Raw genomic sequence first — 22,454 nt, 5'->3', positions numbered from 1 at the left:
GCTCAGGATAAATGTGCTCAAGCAACAGCCCCCAAACACAGCTACTCTTGCCCAATACAACAACCCTGCAAGAACTCAAAAAAATGCGATCCTCCCAGTCTCTAGGGCATCCTAATACCCAGCTATTCCAAGCTGCTCTGCTGAGCTGAGCAGACTGCCCGCACTGGAAATCTGTCAAAACTGCACCAACAGACTGCCTCCCCTTTCCCTTCACAGTGTGCTTTTGACCTGTTTAAAACCCATCCATAGCCAAGCTGCAGTGACTGGTTCTCCAGAAGTTATGTAAGGTAGGGAACAAATTACTAATTTTTCACTTCAAAGGCAAGAAACGCAAAAGGAACAGATGAGTGGGATTGCTATGCAGTGAAAAGTTCGTACTGACAAAATTGAACTGTATCCTCTCAGCTGAGAGTTTAACAACATGCTCACTTGGCTGAGGCACAGAAATGCACTGCAAAAGTCACCAGTGCAAAAACGACCCCAGAGGACTTCCAGAAGTGAAAGAAGCCCAAGTGGAATGCCTGGTGGGGTCTGTCCAAGCAGGTCAGCAGCACGCTGCGAGGAGGAGGAAAACCCTACCAGGCAACTCCAGCAGGTATGGCCACACACTTTCTCAAAACCAGATCCAGGATCCATTCCTGGATGAGGGATTTCTGGCACTTAATGCTGCAGATTAGGGCAGCCCGCGGGTACCTTCATGTATGTACCAGATCAAGGCCTGCCATTAGCTTTTGTTGCTCTGCATCCATCTTGCACCACAGCAGCAGCAGCTCCACAGCAGCTCTCCACCCCCACGTTGTCACAAGCTGTGCTGCCCAGTGGCTCATTCTCAGCAACAAAACACTGCCTATTTGTTTGTGCATCACCGCAATGATAGGATTTGTCCAGCTTTATGCCTTGAGCTTTGCCCTTCATGTTTCTGCGTCCGTGACCTAATTAACGAGCACTTAGGTTTACAGGGACTTCAACTTTTGCATGTGTGATCATTTGCAAATGCTTACCTGATTCCTTTGTCTCCCCATGAGCAACACACAGAGAACATACAACACCTCCAGCTTATACATAATCTCGTGCATGATCTTCATGGACTGTGGAAGCTGTGTTCGTGTTGAGGTGTTGGCCAATCCACTTTCATCAGAAGACTCTGAACAAGATGGCAAAGATGTGAGCCTGAGGCAGTTTCAACAGGAAAGGGTTCGTTACAGTTATTACTTTTACACTCAGACACCACAGATGTAAGACCAGCAAGTCTACCTGAATCCTCTTCACAACTAAAAGTATTGGCATACAACAAATAACCAATTTAAATTAAATGCAAGAGAAGAGGAAAAAATATAGCTGGAACTTTAGAAGAGATAAAGTTTGATTTTTTAAAACTATGTAAGTTTTCCATCGTAAGGTAAATGGCATCACCTACATAAATAACTAGGATCACCTGATAGGAATAATAGAATACTGCATCAGAAAGGACATGGCAGGAAAGGTAATAAAAATAAGTGTGAGATTATCAGATACATTTACTATTTGCCTGCTTCCATTTTGTACCTCGATACCAGCATACTTAGGCCACAGTTAAATATTTTCATAGCCCTATTACATTGCTAAAGGGAGAAACTGGATGTAACATGCCACAACTGTAAGTGGAAAATGTGATGAAATCATGAGTGACACACAGAAATGGGGACAGTGAAATCTGCAGGTTGCAGTTCAGAATAGAGTTAGCTCTTTACACAATTCATAACTAAGCCACGAACTGCCCTGCCAGAGGATAGCGTGAATGCTTTTCAAACCCATGGGAAGGAACAGTCACCAGACAGGAACACAGAGGAACGAAACCATCAAAGGCTAAAAAGTACAGACACTACCTTTGACTCATAAATCACTAAGCCACAAGCCACTAGAGACTGAAGCAGTATTCTGGGAAAGCATGTCTAGGTTTGCTTGCTAACTGATTTTGTGGGTCAAGAGTTGCAAGAGGGCACGTTGCACCTCCACAAAATTGCCTGGTGAATTCTGTTTCAGACTACTAAGCGGTCTCTAGTTCGTACCAAGATGGCATATAAAGGTCTGAACAAGATGCTGTTGGAGCAGATACTTCATTCTTTTGTGCACTTTCAATTTTTTAGAATAGTTTCTGCAAAACTAACAAAGATGAAGAAGAAAGCTTCTAAAGAAGTAGAAAAGCAAAGATTTAGCTATCAAATTATGGGGATAATTTTCATTTCATTATTTAGTGCTTTGAATTAAATAAAACATGCATTGCAATTTTGTAATATTGAAGGGTGAAAAAAGAAACCAGGCAGTTGCTTTAAAGCTTTTTTCGAAGTTTGTGTTAACACTTCCATACACTCTCCTGGAACAAGCTTTTCTTTTTAAAGAAGTGGTCATTTCCTTGGTATGAAGTATATGGAATAAATTCCACCAGCCTAAGTTTTAGAGCAAACTCTGGTAGTCACTTACCTCAGACGTGTTCTTGTCACTCTGGGGGAAGACTAATTCTAAGGATGTAGTGTTACAAGTAAGTGTTAGAAGTAAGCGTTATCTAGGCGTGCAAAGGGCAGTTTGCCCTGGAACACTTTTTTTCCTTTTGCTAACTTCAGCTTGTGAAAATTAATCAGCACTACATGAGAACAAAACAGTCAGACCTAAGTGCTGATACGGCAGTCTTTCATGCAAGAAAAGGGGAATCAATACTGGTTGAAAGGAAAAGCAACAAATGACAAATACTGAAGAAGACAAAATATGCATTGTTAATGGTGGCTAGAGGAATGCAAGCCAGATACCTGTACTGCTCTGCTCTGCCTCTTCATTTGCCACTCTCATCAGTGCATCAAGCACAAGCGCATTGTCCAGCCAGGTATACCATTCTTCTAACTCCTGAAGGAAGCTGGAAGTACCCGTTGTTTCAGATACCTTCCGTGTTGCCAGTTTGCATAATCGCTCAATGAAGCCTGGAATATTCAGAAGCGTAGCTGAAAAAGAAAAATTATTTTATGACTCAGGCTCACCAACACAACAGTCATCAAAACCTCTCTACTGACAGGTACCAAAATACCTACATTAGAAATATAGGAAAGTACACAGGAACAAATTCCATCTAGTTAACAAGATCCAAAGATTGAAGTAGTTGGTGCACTCTCCTCTTAAGAACTGGGAGAGAGCGTACATATGCTAGGCATAATTCAATCAGCACTAACCTGGTCTACGCTGGACTTACACTGGATAAAAAAACAATTCTACCCTATTCTAACTGCTTGTTTCAGGACAATTCCCTTTTGCTGACACTGCTGTTTTCTAGCCCATAGCGAGTCAATATCAAGAAACTGATCTGGCTGAAAATTAAGCAGGCAGAAAATAAAGCAGCAGCCCTTCGAAGGGCCAGCTCCATCCTCCTTTCTGTGTGTGATGCCACCTCCTTCATTTTGCCTCCTGCAATGTTTGCCTCACAGCAAACTGAACCAGCTCACTTCCATAACTAGCTGGAAAGCTCTTAGCATTTTAAGTATTTGTTTCCCAAACTAGTTCATCATAGAGTAGAACAGGAGGGGAGCACATGACGGCAGCCCCAAGTTAGAGGGTTGTTAATTGTTGTAAACTGCACCTTTAGAAACAGCAGTTCAAGGACAGAAGTCACTGATCTGCAAGGTCTTTGGGTGGTTTAGAGGGTGCTAGTATATGCATTTTGTCCTGAAGTTTTCACAGAATGACTTAATTACAGGACCTGTTTATTATATCATAGAATAGCTTGGGTTGGAAGGGAGCTTAATGATCACCCAGTTCCAACCCCCTGCCATGGGCAGCGACACCACCCACTACATCAGGTTGCCCAGGGCCTCATTTAGCCTGGTCTTGAACACCCCCAGGGATGGGGCACCCACAACTTCTCTGGGAAAAGAAGTCAAGTTACACTGAGGTAAATACACAGCTAAGTCTTCATACTTGCACATAAAGTAGAAAAGGACAAAGAATTTAGCCACGAACACCATGTAAAAGAGCTGTGTTTCTGCCCACTAGTATCATCTTGGAAAGAATAAACTCCCGAATAAGGATTTTTAAATGGAATATGCTTTGCAGTCTTAGACACAGTCTCTGACTGTGCAAACAAAAAATGGTCAGTTAAACATTTGCTCAGCCAAGTTCAGCTCTACGGGGTCCAAGCTTATTCAGTTCAACTAATTTAAATTAAACTTTGTACCCTCACCTAGACATACTTGTGCACTGCTCTTTACAAGCAAGCTCTGGTGATCGTAAGGCAGAAGACAATACACCACCACCCCCCTTTAAAGTTTCTCAGCTTCTGCCCGCCATATTATTCTATCCATCTTTCACTTGGATGCTCTATAGCTGGCAGTGGTTATGAACAGAGATTTCTCCTTCCTGGCTAATACAGAACACTAGAAGATGGGAAAAAACAGCTCCAAAACCCCTTTTTGTGCATCTTGAAATGGTTTGACCTGGACCTATGCAAATGTCTGCTTCAGAAGCTCAAAAGATTTTCAGTATATCAAGAGCTGAAAACAGCAGATTCCACCTTTGATGGTATTTTAATATAAATGCCATGCCCAGAAGATTGAGTATGAATTTAGGACTTCTGCATCTGAGCAAGGCTTCTGCATCTGTACTTGGCAAAATAAGAAAACCTGCACTCTGCCCATGGTTAAAGTTTAGATTAGACCCACAGATTTTCAAAGGCTAGCATGGTAAGGGTATACAAGTGACTAACAAACATACTTTTGTTGATAGACAGACATCCTGCTCATGACAATGCCCGATAAAAATCAAAGAAGGAACTACTCTGACAGCAACTGTGATGGCTGTATAGATTTAGTTCAGGAACTCATATATTAAGGAGGACATGAAATTACTGAGATGCTAAAGGGAAGGCCATGGGAGCAACCAAGCAAGAGAAAACAAATCCAATTATTTTAAGCTATTCAGTTGATCAAAGATGGCTGAAATGACTGACTCAACTCATCTAACTACTATCTGGGTATGAAACTGAAAGCTAGGAAGCTTCATTAACAGAGAAGACTGTGTCCAGGAATTGCTCAAAGAAACCGAATAAAGACAAACACTCTGTAAGGCAGAACACTTACAGTATCTGCTAAAAACACACACTTACAGATCTAAGGTTGAGAAGAGGGAAATTTTACATTATTGTGACTCTGCTGCATTTCTTCACAATGTATCAGTTACCTTGATTAACTTCAGCTCGAGACGGTCCCAAGTTTTTTTTCTGCTGAGCATTTTTGGCAAGCAGCGTGTGCTTGTCATCACTTCCCGTGTCAAGTTCAGAAATTGTGACGGCGAGGATCCTGCAGAAGTTTGCAAGCTGCTGCTGATCAAAACTAGATACAAGGCTTGCAAGATTGGGTATATCATCCAGTTGTATCATTTCCTAGAAGAGGCAATACAATCTAAGTTGTGCATGATGTTCAATAGGAGAATGTACAACACAGCCTGAAAGCTTCATCTACAGCTTCTCTGTGGTGAGATCTGTGTTATTTCAATGTTAGTAAAGCAGAAGCACACAAGCAGTGGCAAACGAACTCTGAAAACAGCTGTTAATTTACAACTGGTGTCATTTATGTTTATTAATTCCAGAAGCATATATATCTATCCATTAAAGACTTTAAGGGCTCTGCATTTAAGTGAAATTTGGGGGGCTTTTTTTCTTTTTTTTTTTTTTTTTAATCATTTAACAGACCATTTACATTTAAACTTTAAATCTGAAATTTTTCTGCTTCTGTCTGTAGTTTCTTAGAAGCTTACAGATGACAACGGGCTCCTAGATTTCCCTCCCTCAGACTTGTTCATTAAAAGATACAAAAATTATTTTGAAAATTTGTTATTTACATTTAGATAAACTAAGCTTGTTTACTTCTTTAGAAGTGCAATATCCTCAAATTTACTCTGAAAAAAAAAACCAAAACAGTAACAAGCTAGCTACAAGACCCTGCCCCTCTCCACATAATGTACATTTTGCTGATACATTTTGTTGACAGTTTGCCCAGGGTTACAACTCTGAAGTTTTCTTTGCACCACATTATGGTGCTACGCTGTGATGACATCAGCAAAGTTTTCAGTACAAGTTCAAAAACTCAGCTCACGCAGAAGACCTCACTGTCTGTTCCCCCAGCCTACAGCAAACAACCTCAAGTAATCTCAGGGAGATAACAAAACCCAAGGTAAGGGAGAGAAGCACAGGAAGCTTTCTGGATGTCAGCAAGATTACTGAAATATCTGCAACGTAATCAAAAGGAAAGGACTAAAAAATGAATTTGGATGCATTCCATTTTATTTTAAATATTGGCTGTGCTTTAGTAATGAGCTACTTATCCACTCCCCCCCATCAACCTCTGCAAGCTACGCAAGAGCATTACAAATATGATACCACACACATAGCTTGGCTTCTGTCTGAACTGTGATTAAAGTTAATGATCAGTGTAAAAAGGCGTGCTTCAAACAAGCTACAAGAAGTGAGAACGCTAGCTTTGAGAATTATTTTCAGCAACCCTTCACAGAAACAGCTGCATTTTCTCCACTGGCCTGAAAAGCCATGCAAAAAAAAGAAACCAGTTAACAAACCTTTTTTACTCCCAAGATATCTTCAATGAGCGTTGCAGTTTGCAGGAATGTCTTTTTGTTTGTCATCAGTGTAAACAGGAACAGCACAAAGTCGTTTCTTTCTGCCAATCGCCTTGTGACTCCTTCCGTCTAGAAAGCAACAAGAAACACACAGACCCAGAGTCAGAGCCCACCCTGACACGTCATGCTACAGGCACACGCACAACAGTTTTAAGATGATGTATTATCAAATCCTCTGTTCCTGAAAACATTGTGTTTATAGTGACCAAATCTAACTGCAATCCTCGCTTGGAGTTAACAAGAGGCTTGCAAAAACTACAGGCTCCAGGATGAGAACCTTCACTCAAGGCAGAGTCGTTTACTTGCTTAAATCAAGAGTAAACACTGAATATCTGGAAACATGTCAGAGAGGCTTGTCTCTAGTTTCCCATACAAATTATAATCAGCTCCATTTCATAATATGCAAATGCAGTCCCCAGATTCCTCCTTAACTGTTAGCATTGCTCTCAGCTGGGCAGAGTCCAAGCAACCAGAATCACGCATCAGCCTTAATGAATTCAGTGATGAACACATCAGTCATGCTACAGCACACTAAGGCACGACTTTTGGGTTCATCACAGAGTTAAGTAATGCTAGCTTTCACGCTCTGATCTCTGCTGACAGCACGGACACTCTTTTCTGGAATTAAATGTAACAAACTACATCCTCAGTGCTTGCAAAGTTGGCTATTGTGACTGACCTATCACCACTGCTCACAGAAATAGACTAGCTTACATACTTCCTAAATATTTACAGATAAGCATAAGAACAGTTTATGTTGCACACAGAAGACCTCTGTGATCCTGAACATTTCTCATTCAAATGAATGGTAATAATGAAGTGAATCAAGTCAAGCAGCAGCTAATCCAAAAAAATGCAAACTTGTTCCTTTGCTATTACAATAATCACAGTTTGCAAAAGTTGCATTACCTCTAGTTTAAGGAACAAAATAAAATCCTATTAAGTCAAGCAAGCGGTGGTGTTCCCTCTGTTCTCCTTCCCATCTGTACACAGATACTTAGTACTCAAACTCTCCAGATAAGGTTGATGTCTTTGGAAGAGCTCCAGTCCAGTGACTATCAACTTGTTTTTTTTTCATTAAACAATGCTCCCTAGGTTACGACCTAATAAACTGTGTGATTAACTAAACAATGCTGAGGATGTTCCCTGTAAGCATAATCAGAGGCATGCCCTTCTAGCTCTCCATTACAATTCTGAAGCTATTTCAATAGCTGGCACTGATCTGCCATCAATGCACAACTGCACTGGTATTCAACATACAAAGAATCTGCAGGATCAAACTTAAAGAGTTTGCCAGCACTGTTACTGAACAAGATGAGCTGTAGCTTGGGTTAAACTGCAGGCATCCATTTAGTTTCAAATTTTAAGCTTCAATACAACAAACGCTGACATGAATTTCCTATGGGAACACAGATACACAAAGATCCAATCAAGAGAGATTAAGCGTAACAATGTGCCTAAGAAAACACAAATTATTTGAACAACAATCCAAAATGTAGGGTGGTCCCACATTTAACTAAAGGAATTCTAACGGAAAGTTTCAGAGTAATTTTAAGTTATGTTTAAAAGAGTCTGTCTGTTGTCAAATATAAAACAATCCCGTCACATGAAACCCATACCCAACAGATGCACTGGTCAAGCCAGAACACATTTTCATAGCAGTTGCACTTACACATATGCACGTGTTGTACAGTATGCTTAAACAGTCCTTGATGAGGTCATCGCTTACTGCAAAGGAGAAAACAGACATTCACTAGCCTCATCTTAACAAGTAACGTTGATCAGTGATGTCCACAGTAGCGACATGAATAGCTATAAACTGAGTGAGAATTTCAGGCTAACTACTGACTTGGATCATACCTGCAAATGTCTTGCAGATAAAAAACACAATAAATCACTCTGTATCTGCTCTGTTTGCTTACCTTCTTCCAAACCTACTGCCTAGGACTGCAGATGGAGATGTACCTGAGGGCTGGCACACTTAGTCACACATGCAAAATTACAGGGTTTGTAAACAGTGTTTTAGAGAAGGAAAGAAGTCATAAATCAACTCAAAATTTGTCAATATGGAAAAAATGCTATAAACAAATTAGTTCCAATTATTAAACATGAAAAGCAGTCAGTCTTTAGTTCACGTGTTTTTCTCCAGGCAGCATCAGGAATTGGTAGAAAAGCTTTCAATCTGATTTATTCCAGCATTTTAATATTTAAAAATCATATGGGCACAGAACAGCTGCCTCTAGCTTAACTTCAAGTTACTTCACCTTCGAAGTTCCCTGGCTGGTGGGCAGGGACCACGGCGCATACCATGACCTTTCCTTTCCTCAGGAGAGTTGTAGGGAGTCAGAAGAATCACAGACAAGAGAAATGGAAACACTAAACTGAAGCTGCTCCAGCAGGAAAGCTGACCTGAAGCTACTGCTCCCCATTAGTAAGTTCTCTTTACAACAATTTGGAAATTAGTAGTCACTGTGACTTGGTCAGGAAAACAGCATACTTTTCATATCTCACAATCTCTGTAACTCCTATTACATAAACAATGCTTTGTGGACTGTTGTTAGTAATTGTTAACAGTAGCTATAGCCACAGTAAGGTGAAGTTTCAAGTGACTACAGATTTGCTGCGTTGAGAAATGTTCTGCTGACAGCATGAATACTCCTGATTTTGCAGCAGGTTACTATCCTAATTCTCAACATAAATCAGTACTACAGAGAACAAAGAAACCAATGATTCATTTTGGAACACGAAATCTTTGGTATAGAAGGAAAAGAGCAACAGAAAAATAGAATAACTCCTGCTTCAAGAAGGGTACAAGGCAAAAATGGGAAAAAAATGAGCAGACCTATTTACTTACTTTTTTGTTTCTTCTTTTGTGTCATAAGAGTTGGTCTCATGAGAATTTCTACTAAAAGCTGAAAAACAATAGATAAAGAATTAAGGGAATAATCACTGGGACACAAATAACCAGTTAATTTGTCAGCAAAAAAATCAAACTTAGACCCATCTCTGTTGAAGTCACTAAGATGACTGATGGGAATTTTACAATCAAAAACCCAGTGGTGTCAAAATTACATTCACAAAAAATAGGTGTATTTACCCTGCAGAAAAATAACATACGTATAAAATAGGCTCCCACTGGCAAGTTTTTAAGCATGAGTCAGCAAAGAATGTATTTTCACACATATCCAGATAACATCAAGGACGACTATCGCATATTTCCCAAAATAATGAATCTTTAGCAATAATCTGCAAAGAAATACAGATTTTGAAAGGGCTCTTCCTAACTCCTGCTGGATTTCAAAATGTATTTCAACTTGAAAGAAGAAAATATATTTTTCAGTATTTGTTAGAGTAACTGTTGAATTAATAGGGAAGTAAAAATGACAGAAGCACTGATGTAGTGCTCAGATTAACAGCTTAATTTTTAGGAGGAGAATGCACACCTCAAAGCCACGTACCCGAGATAAGCACACAAAGATATCCATGAACACTTGGGATGCAGGCCACCTGCTCTTCTTCTGGGAAAGAACATCTACTGCAAGCAGTGAGTCTTTAAGAGTGGCTGCAGTAAAGATCTCTTCTATCCTGCCACAGAAGCATACCCTATCTCTTTTTCTTTGTCAGTACTATAACCCACCACGTAGTTATCATCTTATCCTTGAGCACTGGTATGCTTCGCACATACACTCCAGGGACTGGACTGCAGTGGTGTCAGACACTCCTTGGAGAGGGCTTTCTTCAGCCATCCTACTGAAACCGCAACAATATGCAGCAAGAAGTGCAAGAGGCCAAAAGGCAGAGAGAGAATAGGTAAGAGGGTGCCTTACTTACCCAGAAAACAAAACAAAACAAAACAAACAAAACACAGAAATGGAGTTATGAGATCTAATTTCTTGAAATGGGCTTGCATTCGTGTCCAAAGTCACTAAAGCTCATGTATTAATTGACATGCTCGTACTCTCAGGCAGCATTTTACAATAATTCTTATAAATGAATGATGCATAAATGTGCTTTTCTTCTTCCTTGATGTAAAGGCTGTCTGAATCTGAAAGTACCTACACCAATATGCTATCACACATTATAGTGTGATACTATGGAGTACACTGCATATCTGGTGTCTTCCTAAGTCACTGATACTTAGTGGTTTGAAATATCCCAACACAGAATCAGTACGTGGCACTCACAGAACTAGTAGATCAGACTAAATTGCCTTTCAAGTCCTAAAGTAGGACTTTCAAAAACACCTACCGCTGCCTTCTAACACTACCTTTAACCAGATTAAACCCACTTGGACCAGCTAAATCTCTCACCACAGTTCCAGGTAATTAGGAACCAGGTATCTATTGTTATAGTCAGAAAGCTGACTGTTACCCAAGAAAGCTAAAAACAACAACCAACAACCAAACAAAAAAAACAAACCACCAAATCACTCCCTCTATCACAAAAACAAATATACATACTCATTTAAATATGAAACAAGGCTTTTTTCAGTGCATTCTTATGGTAAAAGCACTTTAATGGAAAACATCGCTTTTTCTGTTTAAAAATAAAAAGTATTGTTTTTAAACATTTTCATACTATGTTCTAAATTGCTTGGGTAGCTGAAGAATGTTGTCCTCAAATGACATGACTCCAGCAATTAAGCTAGCGTTATTTTCAAAATAATATATTCTAAATAGATGTCTTGTTGAAATAAAGGCCCATTAAGCCTAACAAGAGAGAAGTAGCAAAGACTGCTAGACAAAAAAAAAAGTTAATCCGTCGCCTGAAAAACACAAATCATACATTTCTAAGGAAAAGTAAGATGCCATTGTCTGTCACAATAAAATCGAGCAAACTTGGGTATATTTGTAATGTCAAATTATAACAGATAAACAAAAAAGATAAAATGCCAAAACATCTACACATAAACCTAGCAGCCCTGCTTAAGAATTTTTCCACAGATGAAGCAGCGTGCATTGCATGGCAGCAACAAAGGGACAACCTGGCCAGGAGTGTACTAGTGTGCTTAAAAACAAAGACATTCCCTTCAGTAAGTGTCATTCTTGGTGCTCCAGTAGTGACTGTAGTATTTAACCTTACAACTAGAAATCATTTGAAACTGTTGAAGACCCTAGAGGTCTTGTCTCTCAAGTACAAGCAGGCTACCTGAAGAAAATCAAATTTACAACATAAAAACCAGCATTTTGCTTTTGATGATGTAATACATTAAAAAAAATAAATATGTATTTATTTATTTATTTTTACATTTTGAACAACTCAAATAGGCACAATTGTAATTACTAACATCAAAACAGTAAAATGTTTCTGTTGCTTGCATTTAGAAACTTCACAAGTCTCAAAGGTGTCATTTACAGATTTAGCAATGGCGTGACTACCATGCAGAAATCTCTTGGTGTCTTTGGAGGAAAAAAACAAAAACAACAACAACAAAAAAAAACAGCAACAAAAAGAAACAAAAACACAACCAACCACACTTACATCAACTCCTCCAAACAAGTCAAAGGTGTACGTGTTTGGGAAAGTGGACTCTTGAGCAGCTTTTCTATCTTCTGTAACAAATGCCATGGCTTCCATCGAGAGAAGTGGAGAAATTTCCTGTATGCAGTTTAAAAAAAAACAAAAAAACAAAAAAAGAGATGATTCATAGAGAAAACTATTCATCAGTATAAACACAACTTTCTCAGACTATTCATGTGATCTGGTGACTAATTAATTACACGCATTCCTAGCTATTATTTGCATCCAGTTCACAGGTACTATCATGCACACACTTTCAAAAGTCACAGTATATCATCATACTAGCCTTTAGAGAAAGTAACAAAAAAAAACCCACCCCATTCCAGGAGAACACAGCAGACAATACCTTCAAGATGCTTTGGCACTGGGAGAAGTCGCTGTTTGGGTGGCTATGCTCGTACAGCTTTTGCAACAGTAAGGGAATCCCATTCCACTTTGCTTGTTTATCTCTTTCCTTTAACAAGGCCTCTGTGATCTGCAACAAAAGACGAATATAATTCCCACGTGTCCAGTGCATGACACCCAGGAAAACAGCCTGCCCACAATACCGATATTGGAATATCACAGAAAATCACGTGTTGTAGACTGTACCATCAGAGAACACAGCACCTCTTCCCAAGCAGCAATCTATCCAGGACTGGCAGCAGCAGAATTTCAGATGGTCCATGTACCTCATGTGGGACGGGGCTTAAGGCAGATGTTACCACTTCAAATACTTATTTGAAGTTACTTAGTTATTAGTTAGTATGGAAACATAATCATCTCTAAATAATTCCACTAGTGTACCTCTGATTGACAGGTCACTGAAGGAGGAAACTGGGGACCCTGACACTATCACAAATGACACTGGACTGAAGTAGAGAGCACATGCTGAAGACAGAAAGCCTTCATTACTCGGTACGTTCAACCAGTAACGAGCCCTTCCTCAGCCAAGTCCGTGAAAGCGTTGCTGGTCCTAGCACTGGCCCAAAGCCTGAAGATTTACAAGCACTCCTGAGGGACGTATCAACACCCCGGTGAGACTCCTTCTGCAGTCCTGGGCTGCTTGGAACTGGAGACCAACAGCAGCACCAGAACAGCACCGCTGCTACCCCGGGAGGCAGGCTGCAGCCACGAAGAAAACCTTAGCGTTTGTTACTGCCGTTTGCAAACCTCCTCCAATTTTCTTCCTCCTTCCCAGTATTTTACCCCTACACAAACGAAGCAGCAGCACAAGACTAGTGAATATTCTGCTTAGGGCACTGAAAAATCTCCAAAGGCTGAACGCTGCAGGTTAATCCCAGGGGATGCTCTAAGGGAGGAACTCTCCATCAATCCCCCAGCCCAGTTAGCATGAAGCAGAACTTAGCCCCTCTGCTTAACGTGACCTGACTGCAGGTACTGAGACAAACCTGAAGTGAGGATTTATCCTTGTAGAGAAGGGCAGAGGGGACAACAAGAATTAAACCCAGCAAGACCTCTGGCTGGTTTTACAGAATTTTATATACCTTTCAAATAAAAATAATATTTTTTTAAAAAACGCCAATCCTCAGGCCAGCAAGACCTTACTTCAGTGCCACATGGGTGAATTTTCCCTCACTCCTAGAGCCACACTTCTCAGCTGCTCTCACTCTGGGTCAGTTAACCCGCATTGTTTCCTTCCAGCCTGCTTTAATGCTCATTGTTAATAGTTAACAGCCAGGAAATCGCCTTCCTTATTGTTTCAGCCAAGACATCCTTCTCAGCTACACCTCAGCTACCATTCCAAAGGGATGGGCCATTCAGTTCCAATTAGACAATTATATGCAAATATCCTCCTGTTTCTGACTGAGAATTTAACCCTTTTCTAGGCTTGTAAGACAGCATGCGGGAAGGCAAGGAAACTGATGCAAGCACATGAAAACCTCAGACTGACACTAGTTCCTACAGGTCCTCTCCCGTCCTAGCTTCCCAGATCCTTAGGGCTCTTTTCCTGATGAAATACTCCAATTCATACTTTAAGAATTTCAAGGTCCTTAAGCACCAGTTTTTCTTCCTACAAGGAGAGACTGAAGCAATCCGAGCAAGCCTGGCACGTAACACTCCCTCCAGTTTTAAACTTTTCTCTAATTTCTGACTTTGGAGTAAGAGTCATTCTCCAGCGATGCTGGTTGATGTGGCAGAATGCCTTCTGCGGAGGCCGCCCTTACAAGAAATGGCAGGACAAAACCAGAAAGTCGAAATGGCTTCGCTTCATTTCGCATGTGAGTAATGGGTCAGCCTCTTTGAAGTCACCAATCCCCTGCTCTCCCTGTAACACCCAGCGCGGAGAGGGCGAGGAGCTCTGCCACTACCCGGTCCCCGCCATGGGAGGAGCACACAACCCCAGGAGCTGCAGGAGGAACCGGATTAATTGCTGGGTAAAGTGCAAAGAACAAGCAGCAAAACGCCAGGGCCAGGATCCAACTATCTGGCTCCAGCTGATGTGGGAGATACCACAGGCAGCGATGACGTGAGCGGGCTGCAGCCTGAGGTTCCAGCGGTGCAGCGCGGAGTTCAGCATCCAAGTGCTCTCAGAACAGGCCAAAAGCCCTTCAGTGCTGTTTGGTGCTTAACTTTGTCCTGGGCTTCATACTGCCTTTGGTAATCACACACACACACACTTGGTGTGGGGCAGAACCTGTCTGCGTCCTCATTTCTCTACCAGCCAGGCTTCCTCTCCCCATCCTGGCCTCTGATACGCAGCCGCTTGTGCTGGGCTGCAGAAAACTTCCAGACGTCAAATTCTGAAAGACTGAAGTAAATGTTTCCTTGCTCTCATCTCCTTGTAACTGCTTTAAAAAAAAAAAAAAAATAAGCTTTTAAGCTTTTCTTTCTCTTGATTTAATGCCCGTCTTTGGTTTCGTTGCAAGCTCCAGCCTGTGGTCCTTCTGAGGCTGCCCTGGCTCGGAGTGTTTCCATTGTGGCAGGGCGGCATTTGCCAGCAGAAAGATTTTGGATTCTGCGGAGGGATTCAAATTCAATTAAACGGGATGGAGCTCTCCTTCCCTGCAACCATCTTGGTTAAGATCCGCATCTCGTGAGTTCTGTAAGAGCAGCGAGTCACCAGTTTTCATTTAGAAGCAGAGCTGGTCTCCCTCTTGCTCTCCTGTTGGGCGGACAGCAGCGAACACGCATTGAATTGGCAGCGGGGTCTTTCTGGGGCCCTCTTTTCTCTCCATTTTTTTGGTCTCACCCAAGCGGAATAAGCCCAATCCAACAGCGGTATTTCAGGACTTTTCTTCGCTCCCCGAGCAGCTGTGGAGAAAACCTCAGAGATCCTGCACACAAAGCCCATGAAGTTAGGTCCCAGCTAGAACAAAGAGGAGGCTGCAGAAACCCGGCTGGAAGCGGCATCGGGTAAAGTAAAAGGTTTCCTCGAGGCTGTGGGTAGGGGCTATGAGCTGTCAGGCCTTACCGGCAGTGGGAAGAGACGGCAAAGTATCAATTTACTGGGAAAACAGAAGAAACAACATCAAAACTTCCCTGCCACCCACGCACAGTTCACCAAACTGGTACCAACACCCGGGCAGCGCACGTTTCCCAGGAGTTTGCCGTAACTCATCCCAGCTCGGCGCCGCAGACCCCGAGCTCACCCCGAGGCGTGTGGGGCTGGCGTTTTCCAGCTCCCAGAGAGGTTTTGTTCTGGGCAGCCTCCGGGACGAGGTGGCACACACCGGCTCAAGCCTGAGCACCCAGCTGCCAAACTACCTAGAACTGCCTGCGCTGAGCTGGCTGGACACTGGAGGTTCCCCAGCGGGCGGATGCACCCCAGCCACCCCACGCTCCTCCTCCTGAAGCCAGCACGGGTGCACTGGGAGGACACGAGGGATCCGACTGCCGAGAAGATTCAAGCGGGGAGCTGAAATGGTCGGCACGTCCACCCATGCCTGCAGGTAGAGCACACAGAGCCTTTTCTTTTTCTCTTCAGCCTCTCCCACAGGGCTGCACCTCCAGGGCATTATTCCAGAGCCCGACAGCTGTAGCAGGAACACTGCAGAGTTTAACCTGATTGTTGTGCATAGTTTTTCCTCGAAGTATACAAAGAACTCAACACTGAGACTGTAGATGAGTGCACCTGTTTTAAATTTTTTACTCCTCCTGTGCTAGAAATCCTTTATCCATTAGGATTAAGGCAAATCCAGCATCCACGAGCAGTTCCTAATGGACAACAAGTAACAGACAACGCTGAGACCTTCACCAAGCCATATGCAGCTCCATGTTAAAGGTTACCAAAATCCACGCCTTCCTCTCACCCCCAGCTACAGCGCTTGCAGCTTCGTGCCAGCGCCCTCGCACACGCACAGAGCTGCACCACGTGCTCAAACTTTTGTTACCAGCCTAAGGTCTCTCCAAGCTGTGACTGCTTCCCCTTCCAGCAACAATTTTCCCTTCTGCTTGCGTTCCTCTCCTCTGATGATTTTCACTGCCCATCAAAAGCAGCCCCAGGTTTTTGCTAACCTGGCCTCTGCCACGTTTCTGAGCTGCAGTCAGGGACACATCCACACCTTCCTGCAGATGCTGAGGAGCCCACGACAGCAGCTCCAGATGCGCTGTGAGCCAGCCCCTTTGCTCTCCAGAGGGACGGTAACAGTTTTCTAATAATATCATGTCTTGATTTCACGTTTTACCCTTCAAAAACATCACTGTCTGACTCAACGCTCTGTACAGGAGAGCGTTCTAACAGTGTCTTCTGCGAGGCTGATCTCTGAGAAGGAAAAAAAAGTTCACTCAGGTGTCCAGGCATCCTCCACACTGCTACAGCATTCATTCTGGGACAGATTTTCAAGCCAAGGCACATCATTTGTCATTTTTTAAATTCTTTTTTGTTGTTGCTGTTGTCCATTATGCTAAGATCAGAAGTTCTCTACGGAAAAAAAAAGCAGAATTTCCATCCCCAGTATTCTTCCTGATCGCTTGTGAAGCACCTTCAGAAGTTCTGCAAGTTTACAAGGAAATGAGGCGTATGATTCTGGATCCCAAGGAACATGCAAGCGCGTGGCCTCTGCATGTTAACAAAAATCAAAGCCTTTCTATCCCCTTTCCATTAAACCTTTTGGGCTGCACCTTTATAAAAACAGGAAACTAGTATTTGTGCAATTAAATATTCAATTTTCCTCAGAACATTAATAACTGAGGAAGTTGTGTCTGACACACTGCCAGGAACAGGATTATTCAGGATTTCGGGGACTGCCCAGTCACCTTGGTTCTTTATTATATTTTCCTTCCCAGTCACTAAAAGCCACGCGTTTGGCTACGCCGTCTCTTTCCTCGTGTGACATTTCACAGAGAAGCCTAGAATCAAGGCAGCCCCCACCCCAATTTTCACATTAACACAGGAATACAACTGCAGGCTGCTGCAGCGATGCTGGAAGTGTTGTAAGGCAGAAGTGGTCACCCTGCAGCTGCAGGACAGTGACCGCTGCCAGGTACCTGCCGGGTCCTTTGCACCAAGCTCCAAATAAGAACAAGTAAGAGGCCCCACACTTATTTCCAAAAAGAAACCCTGTGCAGGTGGAATTAATGCAGTGAAAATCCACACAAGAACCCCCACTGCCAGCCTCCTGCCAGCTCCAAGAGCCCTCAAAGCACCGCTCAAGCTTCCCATCACCACCGCTTCTCCGGCCACCCCAAAAGCAGGGTTTGAACCCGGTAACACCGTGCCTCAGGACAAGCCCTGCTGCAGCTGCCAGCCAGGTGTAGGCGTCCCTGCAATCCCCAAGTCATGTGCCACTCGCTGGCACTGCAGGACGAGCTGGCCTACCAAGACAGAACAGGTCTGCGAATCCCAGAGAGCCGCAGTCCTGCGAGCAGAGCATCAGCACCATCCTGGGAGCAGCTCAGCAGCAGCAGTTCTTCAGAACTTCCTGGATAGGCTGCTGGCGCTTGTTCTGACCATCTTCCGCTCAGAGAAAAATAAATCAACAAGTATGTAAAATTATATTAACTTCTCGGTGATCCCTCTTTCCTTAGAGCTTCCAACGCTGCTTTTTAAAAAAATTCATTTTGAAAAAAAAAAAAAAACAAACAAAAATCTTAAGGATAGCTACAAAAACACCAAAGCAAGGAACTATCACATCTGCAGCAGTTCTCTTCCCACTAATCTTCAGTCAATCAAAACAACATTACCCAAGTCTAACACCAGCACTTTTGAACATTTCCAGCGTTAAGACAGAGCTCCTGCCCCTGTTACACAAGGAGCGTGTCCAGGCTTTCAATACCAGCTAGCTGTCCTCTCCTCAAGAGCCATAAGCCTGCTAAGACCCATACAATTAGAGCTACTAAAGTGGATTATATTCACGTGAATGTTTGCTGTTGTTGCCAGGAAAAAAACCAAAATTGATTAGAAAGCGAAGTATTTTCGTGGACTTGGAGGGGAACTACTCCATAGAACTGATACTTTATAGTGGTAGGAGTTGGAAATCTGAACGATGAGGTGGAAAATGTTTCCCTTTCACAGAGGGATCTTTCAGAGTGGTTAGGGACTACGCTGCTAAGGGAAGCATCTACTCCTAGGAACAGCACATCATGAAACGCAGCTGGAAAAATGGACTCTTTTTCCATTCTGATTGTTTCAGCTACGCCTTGGCAGTCCTGAGAGACTGTGAGACCAGCGCTGGCAACCTGCTCCTGGGGCTGCACCAGAAGCATGCTAATTTGCCAGCAAATCTCTGGCTAATCCGTCATTATACTACTTCACCACAGGGATTCACATAGCTGCACCTAAATATCTTCTGGTTTCATGTCCTATACGTGCTTTTCACAGTCACCTTGCAGCAGATAAAGTTTGTGCCCTCTTGCCACAGGGATCAAATCCTGCTTTCAGCTCGACCAGGTGAACCAAAACGTTCCTTTGCTTTCACGGAGCAGCAGCATAAACCCCACCACGTCTCTCAGCACAGCTGTGCCAGGCCAGCCAGCTCCCAAGCAGTGTTTTTCCTTATTAGAAAATGCGTGTCACTTCTGGGAAGTTGGCCCACTTCTAGTTTACCGGTATCTGAAAAGCCTCTTTCACTTGCTCTGTGCTCAGCACAAGGTTACACAATCTGATACCGGTGATTGATGCTTACATCCAGGGCAGCCGCTGATGCTAGCAATAAGGCTAAAATGGATATACGAACAGATAATGGCAACGTCCACTAAAACCTGTTTTATCCATCAGTCTTCTTAGTCCTAACGCAGACAGCCCAACCGACAAGAAAGCCGTGACTTCAGGTAGGTGAGCACAGCAGGAACACACAACAAAGACACAGATTGTAGAGGTTTAGCTGGCTTCAAAACTGCCAGACCTTCAGGTGGCTGCTGCTGTCCAAACTATTTTTGTGTCTTTCTAAGACCAGACTGACTAATGTTCCAATACAGGCCTGTCAAGAATTATCCTTACTGTGTTGAGGATAAGCCCCTACTTTCCTCACAAAATGGATTTTGAGATCACCTGAAGTTAGTACTCCGAGCTTCACTAGAAAACAATTAGCACTGTTGCCTACAGAAGCACTAATTGCCTCTCGGAGACTAGATGCTAAAACAGTGGCAACAGAGCAGGAGAACAGGACTCGGATGGCAGCGCCACGACACAGAACGGTGTTTCCCAATCTCTCTGAAGATTTTGAAGAGTTTCTCCTCCTCACAAGACGCCAGGGGTGCAGTTCACGCAGCTGGTGACTCAGAACTTCCCTACAAAGAGCAGTAGGACAGAGCTGGAAGGGCATTCTCCTGACTTGTTCTTGGAGACCCCAACACGGCAGCTTGGAAACTCAATCTGCTCTCGTGATTTTCAGGAACAAATGAGCTGAGAACCTAAAGCAAGGGCTGCACGCTGCTACTGAGGAGTCAACAGAAGGAAAACTGTTAACATCTTGATAAAAATAAAACTTCAGAAAAGAAAGTACCCCAACCTGCCTCGTACTTCTTTAAAAGTTACGTCAAAGTGTTTTATATTTAGATCTTCTACAAACAAAAAACTACTTCAAGGTAACAGTACAGAGACAATTTACAAAGTTGAAAATCGTTCAAGGAGTTGATTTTTTTTCCCCCCCCTCAGTGTCAGTGATTTAAAAATGCATTCCCACAGCACTTAAGAAGCGCTGGGAGCCCAACCTGTCCAAGCTTCTCTCAGTGCAGCACAGCGACACTGAAATTTACACAGCAAACAAACAAAGCAACAAAATCCACCCCAAACCAGGGCCTTATGAGAAGGAGGCCAGAGCGGGCAGAAGTTTCCTTGATTCCTGTGAAAGCCCTGTCGTTTGCTTCAGCAGTTATTTCAAACAATTCACAAAAGCCCCAAACTAAAACCCAGCACCACTGTGCTTCCTGAGCAAAACAAAGCCTGGAGCGAACGCAGCAGGCACACGACATTGTTTCAGGTTTATTTGGCTTAAATCGCTATGGGAGCGAGCGAGCAAGCCCATGAAGGTGGGCAAACATGGCAGTGAAGCACCACGCCGCTGCGTCTGCCTGCCCTGCAAAACACATTCCTGGAACAACCCCACAGAAAGAGATTCCCAAAAAACTAAGAGTGACAGGGTCAAATTCAAGCAGATTTGCTTTTTCTGAAGTATTTACCAACACAGTACCCGAGTGAGTGGCACAACCAGGGCAAAAAGAGCAGTTAAAAATCCCCCCCCTGCTCTTTTACCTACCTCATCTACGGGTATGGGTGCTTATTAGGGTGAGCAAGTGTTCTTGGAGAAATTGCTCAGAATCCTCGTTAATCAAGGAAAATACTCTGTTGTCTGTACTAATTAAAACTATGTAAATCCCTTTTTTAAAAAATTAAATTTCAACCCTTTTATAATACTTTAGCTCAATGAATCACCACCAAAACCTAAATTCTTTATCCCATGCTCCAGCTTCCAACTCTTCGCACCATTTCACGCATAACCTTTAAAATAAAGGCCAGCTGTTCTTCGTGAGGAGAGCCCAGCCCGGTACCCACCACCAGCTTCTCCCAAAAGCTCCTTGCGCTGGGAGCCGAGCCGATTTCACTCCTGGGCATTTCCCAACAGCATCAGCCGGGAAAGATGACCGACTTCCAAGGGACCTGGACCGGCTCCGTGGAAAACCACCAGCACCAACCCTCGGAGCCAGGCGGCCTCCGGAGCAGGATAAACCCCAGAGCAGGGCACGGCCCCGCCGCCTCACCCCGGGCGGGCAACGTGGGGCCTCCCCCACGGCCCGGGGCCGACACGGGGGGGGCGGTAGCCACGGGAGAGGCCCGGTAGCCCCGGGGGATGCCCGGTAAGCCCGGGGGGGACCCCACCAAGCCCCCCACACACCCCCCACATCGCCCCCAAACCCCCAGAGCCCCACCGGGCCCCGCACCCCGAGCTCCTCCAGGCCCCACCGGGCCTCCCCCCCCCCCCCCCCACCCCGGTACCTGCGCCCCCCTCGTGAGGCCGCGGCCGCTGAGCTGCCCGCGGCGGAGCTGCGCCAGGATGTTGGTGGTGGGCGCTGCTCGCCGGCTCCTTCCTCCTCCTCCTCCTCCTCCTCCTCCTCCTGCCCCGCCGCCGGGCCCCGGGCCGCCCCCCGCTGCCGCCGCCGCCGCCATGGCGCTGCCCCGCTCGGCCGAGACAAACAGGAAGCGCCCCCTCCCCTCCCCCCGCCCAGCCGCGCTCCGCGGCGCCCCCGCGCGGGCTGCCCGAGGGGAAGGGCGGCGCCGCGGGGGGCGCTGGGAAATGTAGTCCCGGGGCTGTGAGGGAGCCACGGCGAGCAGCAGGGGGGCTGGGCGTAAATAACGCCCGGGAAGCACAGATCTGCCCTGGGTTGTGATGTGGGGGCTGGTTGTCAGCCCTACTGCCCTACAAAGGTGGGATTCCCCATCCTGGCTGCTGTGTCTCATTCAGCACAGCACCCAGAGGGGTCAGGCTGAGGGATCCCACCTTTGTCACCACAGCAGCTCCACACCCTGCGAAGCTGTCACTGCGCTGCCATCCTACAGAGCTGGCCACAACTTACACACGTCCTGTTTTGATACGTTTCCTTCTGACAGTCTAATATCCTTACGGCATAAGCACATAGTGAACAGTCCCTGTGAATAAAGTAATATCAGAAACAGCCTGGCCACGTTGCAATAACATGTTTATTTCCATTAAATTACCCACATACTTCCCTGCTATTAGCTGAGGGGAACAATTCAGACACAGGACTGAAATCCATAGTGCAACACCCAAGGAGCTTCTTGACTCTAACACAATCTAGCACCTCAAAGAGCCCAGACCGTAAGGTTCATGGCAAAGCTGCTCTGCCCCTGGAAGAAAAGGGAAAAAGTTGGGTTCTCACATACGGCT

At 44.2% G+C, this 22,454-nt stretch overlaps 1 protein-coding gene across 1 annotated transcript in view; it reads right to left on the bottom strand.

Annotated features, from left to right (window-relative positions):
* TRPC4AP (transient receptor potential cation channel subfamily C member 4 associated protein) overlaps positions 1 to 21,673 on the bottom strand; it is a gene marked incomplete at its 5' end in the record, with an annotated part of 34,609 nt that extends 12,936 nt beyond the window's left edge. The window contains 9 exons of the mRNA XM_032198161.1: positions 1,002 to 1,144; positions 2,784 to 2,972; positions 5,197 to 5,398; positions 6,589 to 6,717; positions 8,321 to 8,376; positions 9,503 to 9,560; positions 12,130 to 12,246; positions 12,515 to 12,643; positions 21,545 to 21,673. Of these exons, the coding sequence (XP_032054052.1) occupies positions 1,002 to 1,144; positions 2,784 to 2,972; positions 5,197 to 5,398; positions 6,589 to 6,717; positions 8,321 to 8,376; positions 9,503 to 9,560; positions 12,130 to 12,246; positions 12,515 to 12,643; positions 21,545 to 21,673 (1,152 nt within the window). The remainder of the gene's footprint in view (positions 1 to 1,001; positions 1,145 to 2,783; positions 2,973 to 5,196; positions 5,399 to 6,588; positions 6,718 to 8,320; positions 8,377 to 9,502; positions 9,561 to 12,129; positions 12,247 to 12,514; positions 12,644 to 21,544) is intronic.
* Positions 21,674 to 22,454: the final 781 nt, after the last annotated feature.

Source organism: Aythya fuligula, chromosome 16 (genome assembly GCF_009819795.1).
Source record: "Aythya fuligula isolate bAytFul2 chromosome 16, bAytFul2.pri, whole genome shotgun sequence".
Taxonomy (NCBI): domain Eukaryota; kingdom Metazoa; phylum Chordata; class Aves; order Anseriformes; family Anatidae; genus Aythya; species Aythya fuligula.
Note: the sequence above shows the minus strand (reverse complement) of the source record. Positions and strands in the feature narration are given on the sequence as shown.